The sequence below is a fragment of the Octopus bimaculoides genome, chromosome 2, assembly GCF_001194135.2.
Source record: "Octopus bimaculoides isolate UCB-OBI-ISO-001 chromosome 2, ASM119413v2, whole genome shotgun sequence".
Taxonomy (NCBI): domain Eukaryota; kingdom Metazoa; phylum Mollusca; class Cephalopoda; order Octopoda; family Octopodidae; genus Octopus; species Octopus bimaculoides.
Genome location: NC_068982.1, coordinates 188,680,083 through 188,685,086, shown reverse-complemented (window position 1 = coordinate 188,685,086; position 5,004 = coordinate 188,680,083). Strand labels below are relative to the sequence as shown.

The 5,004-nt window shown below is 40.0% G+C and overlaps 1 protein-coding gene across 1 annotated transcript in view; it reads right to left on the bottom strand.

Annotated features, from left to right (window-relative positions):
• Positions 1-1,842: 1,842 nt before the first annotated feature.
• LOC106873699 (ras-related protein Rab-21) overlaps positions 1,843-5,004 on the bottom strand; it is a 59,030-nt gene continuing 55,868 nt past the window's right edge. Inside the window, exons 5-6 of the mRNA XM_014921172.2 lie at positions 4,724-4,812; positions 1,843-2,761 (exon numbers count right to left, since the gene is read on the bottom strand). Of these exons, the coding sequence (XP_014776658.1) occupies positions 2,646-2,761; positions 4,724-4,812 (205 nt within the window). The 3' untranslated portion in view covers positions 1,843-2,645. The remainder of the gene's footprint in view (positions 2,762-4,723; positions 4,813-5,004) is intronic.

Below are 5,004 nucleotides of genomic sequence, written 5' to 3'. Positions count from 1 at the left end.
CGGCCCTAACAAGCGATGGATTGTGGGTCTACACCTGTGACCCTGGAACCAAGGCAAAAATCAAATCCCACTTGAAAGGAACAAGATTTGAAGACATCAAGGAAATCCAAAAGACTGCAACGAGGCAGCTGCTCGCAAATCCCAAAAAGGAGTTCCAGGAATGCTTGCATCAATGGAAACAACACTGAACAAAGTGTGTGGCTTCAGAAAGGGACTACTTTGAAGGAGATCAAACATCAAATGGATACATGCTGCAGTTTTGTTTCTATGGCACCAGTCTCGCTACTTTCTGATCAGATCTCGGCGAGCTGGCAGAACCGTTAGCATGCTGGGCGAAATGCTTATTGGTATTTCGCCTGTCTTTATGTTCTGAGTTCAAATTCCGCTGAGGTCGACTTTGCCTTTCATCCTTTCGGGTTCGATAAATTAAGTACCAGTTATGCACTGGGGTTGATGTAATTGACTTAATCCCTTTGTCTGTCCTTGTTTATCCCCTCTATGTTTAGTTTCTCGTGGGCAATAAAGAAATAAGACCTCATCTGAGCGCTTTCTTTTCATGACATCAGCACAAGTGAGGTTGCCAAGTAACTTGCAAGACGAAAGGGGAGAAAGTTTGTGTGGGTGTGTGTGGGTGTATTTGAGGTGGGGAGGTAGATTTTGTGCCAAATGTTGAGAGGCTAAAAGTATGCTAAGGACAGGCTAAGATGTCTTGCTGCAGAGGAAATAACATGGCTACCCAACATTACATAGAGTTGGGGGAGGGAGAAGCTGGAGAGAAGATAGTTGTTGTGGTGATGGTGTGTCAGAGCTTATTCTCAAGGTCACAACTGACCGGCACTCTGTTGGTTATGATGACAAGTGTCCCAGTGGATCTGGCAAATGGAACAGCCGGCTTGTGAGATTCATGTGTAACTGGCTGAACACTTGTACCTGTAATTAAATGAGGGCCAGCCTTGTCACATTCTGTGTCATGCTGAGAACTACGTAAAGTGTACAACTCATGCTTTGCCAGTTGAGTGGACTGGAGCAACGAGAAATAAAGAGTCTTGCTTAAGGACACAATGCCTCACTGAGAATCAAACTCATGACCTTAATGTGCGAACCAGTAAATAGAGGGTCCAAAGGGAAGAAAGTGGGTCATTTCATAAAGTGAGTGGGTAGAGGCGAATGCAGTGAGCAATGGATAAGGGTAGGGGGTGTGGTTGAGGAGGAGAAATATCAGGAGGAATACTTCCCATTGTTGATAATAGTTTATCCTTTGTTATGTGTTAAGAGAGACATTACTTTTGATGGTGCCACGTAAAAAGCACCCAGTACCCTCTGTAAATTGGTTGTCATTAGGAAGGGCACGCAGCCATAGAGACCGTGCCAAAAAACAGACAATGGAGCCTGGTGCAGCTCCTGTCAAACCGTCCAACCCATGCCAGCATAGAAAATGGACGTTAAAAGATGATGACATATCGCCATCAGTTTCTCTGGATATACAGTAATCCCTCGCCATAGCGTGACTCACCTATTACACACTCCTGAGTATATTGCGGAGTTTCTGTGGTTGATAGGTATTTATATTTCTTAGATTTTAATTATTTCTGTGGGAGGTTTTGGAACCTAACACCCACGATAGTTGAGGGATTTCTGTAATCGGAATTCACAACCAGAGGAATTCAAACAGGTGGTGCACCCTGGCGGCAGTTATTGCAAGGGAGGTAACCACTTCTAGCTAAATCAAGGAGGAGGTCGGAATTTGGGTTTTTAAACTGAAGAGTAACAAAGAAGAGGCACAATATATTTGCAAAATACGAAAAGTAAAGAAATATGGTAAAAAAAATTGATAATTTAAGATAAATAGAAAATATTTTTTTATTATTCATATCACATAAACACTGATTGAAGGAGTACACACTCCTAATTAAATTTTAGCAAATCTCCAAACTGCTTTAACAAGTTTGGATTGATGTGGTGTTATTGTTGTTGATGATGATGATGCTGCATTCTGATTTCAACTCTGTTGTTGTTGTTGGACATGTTCAGAGGTGTGTGCGTGTGTGTATTAATGCATGTGTGTGTATATATGTGTCATTATGTATGTGTGTTAGTGTTTAAATTGGGAGGAATTATTAATAATAATAATAATAAACGGGCTTCAGAAAGGGATTATTAATTTGCATATAATGAATGGCGTTTCCATGGTGATCCAGCAACAACAACAACATTGATGCTGAGCTACCGACATCATTAAGTGTGGGGGGTGGGGGGAATTTTCCACAGAGAAGTTCCGCAGCTTTTAATGCCATATAACCAAGAAGAAATCACACAGTCCATGAAAAGGTCATGTTCGGAAGGTCTTCTTGGTCTCAAAGACCATCACTATCAACAAGATTAATTAATTAGTATAATTATTGTTATTTAATCTGGGAGAAAAGTGTCTTTTTTTTTTTTTTAATTAATTAATTTATATATTTTATTTTATTTTTTCCTGTGTTTCTTCCTCTTTGCAAGACTTTCCATTTTTCTTTCCTTTTTTTTTTTATTTCTTCATCCGTCCTGAAAGAACGACAACAGCAGTAGCAGCAACATAACTCAGGACACACCTCCAGATATACACTTTTTCTTTCTTTTTCCATTTTTTTTTTTTGTTCTTTTATTTAACAGCAGCCACTAGACTTCCGCTCTGCCGGCTCATCTTCGACAACCATTACAGTCTTCCTGTTGTTTGTTCCTCTTTTGTTTTGACAATTACTGTCAGCTTTTTCAATCATACCTGCATGAAAGACCAAAAACAAACAAATAAATAATAGCTCTAAAATAAAAAAAAAAAACAATACGTGCAGGCATGGGTGTGTGGTAAAAAGTTTGCTTCCCAATCACACAGTTCCAGGTTCAGTCCCATTGCATGGCACCATGGGTAAATAAGCGTCTTCTGCCTTGGGCCAACCAAAGGCTTGTGAGCCGATTTGATAGACGGAAACTGAAAGAAGCCTGTCGTGTGTGTGTGTGTCTTTGAGTCTGTGTTTGTCCCCCACTACCACTTGACAACTAGTGTTGGTTTGTTTATGTCCCTGTGACTTAGCAGTTGGGCAAAAGAAATTGATAGAATAAGTATCAGGCTTATAAAAAAAAAAAGGAATTGGTGTCAATTCATTCAACTGAAAACTCTTGGAGGCAGAGCCCCAGCATGGCCACAATCTTATGACAAACAAGCAAAAAGGATAACAACAACAATAATGAAGTTACATAACGACATTGACCATCATCATTGCTTTAATGTCCACTTTCCAATGCTTGCATGGGTCAGATAGAATATATTGAGGCAGGCTTTCTATGGCTGGATTTTGTTCCTGCTGCCAAAGCTCACCTGTTTCCAAGTAAGGTAATAATATTTCCCCATACCTAGGCAGGTTTACACAAAAGGCATTTGTATGATGGTGATGCTAACTTATGACCATCACGGGCTGTTAAGACAAAGGCACAAACAACAAACAAAAAAAAAAGACTAAATTATTCCAGTCTTCTGTTTTGATGTGTAATTACTCTGCAGATAGAATTCACCAGAACTTTCAATTGCTATGTAAAGCTTGTTCAAAACAAAATATCTTTATACGTGGTCTGATCAATAAGCATCCAGACTGTTGCCAGAGTAACAACACTAAAGCACACAGATTAACCTTGAACTCTGCTGTGCATGCATAATAAGTTTCAACATTCTAGTTCACTTCTGCTGTTGATAGCAGTGTTTGAAAGGGAGGTGTGTAGCGTGAGATCATTGCATTGACCATTATTTATATTATTATATGATCGAACGCCACACATCCATTTCCAAATATATATATATATATACATACATATACACACACATCACACATGTACATAAACACACACTCATATGCACATATGAAGGGATTCTTTCAGGTTCTGTCAGCTAAATCCATTCTCAAGACTTTGGTCAGCTAGGGATGTGATAGAGAACGTTTGTCAAAGGTGCTGTGCAGTGGGACTGAAACCGAAACCATGTGATTAGGAAGGAAGCTTCTTACCACATGGCCACGCCTATCTATGTAGATACATATATATATGCATTGTGCCAGTGTCATGTAAAAAGGACATGTGCAGGTGCCACAGAAAAAGATCTGTGCTGGTACCAAGTAAATGGCACCCGGCCCACCCTGTGAAGAGTTTGGCATTAAGAAGGGCATCTAGTCATAGAAACCACACCAGACTTTGGGGCATGACATAGTCCTCTGGCTCATTCTACCTTGTCAAATATGGAGCCTGGGAAGCTGGCCAGATCCTGTTCAGCATGGAAAATGGACATGTGATGATGATGATGATGATGATGATGATGATGGGTGCTATGTGTGTATTATAATGTATTGACATGTAACACACATTAGAGGTGTGTGGATTATTGGTTAGGGTGTTGGACTCCTGATCGTAAGATTGTGGTTTCGATTCCTGGGTCAGGTGATGCGTTGTGTTCTTGAGCAAAACACTTCATTTCATGTTGCTCCAGTCCACTCAGCTGGCAAAAGTGAGTTAATCCTGCGATGGACTGGCGTCCCATCCAGGAGGGGAATATATACGCCACTGAAACCGGGAAACCAGCCTGGCATGGCTCGAGAAGGAAACATTTATTTTTTATATTTTACATGTAACAACACACAGACACACACACACAAACAAAAGTGTCGAGGGGAGATGAAAAAGAGAACACCATGTCACCTACATTTGCTGAGGTCTAAAAAGAGGTCTTCAGTCCCTTTGTTCAGCTTGGCAGAAGTATGGAAATGTTTGGCACCCACAGACTCTGCATAACTAGAAAAAGAAGGAAGATTTTACAATAATATTCCAGACCGTTTGCAAGACATAGCAACTTTAACAACAACAACAACAAGAACAAAAAGAAGCAAGCCATTTCATTAGTTTTCCTTTCCCTAAATTCATATAGCCATACACATCAAAAATCAGACTCCCTGCAAAAAAAAAAAAAAAAAAAAAAAAAAAAAA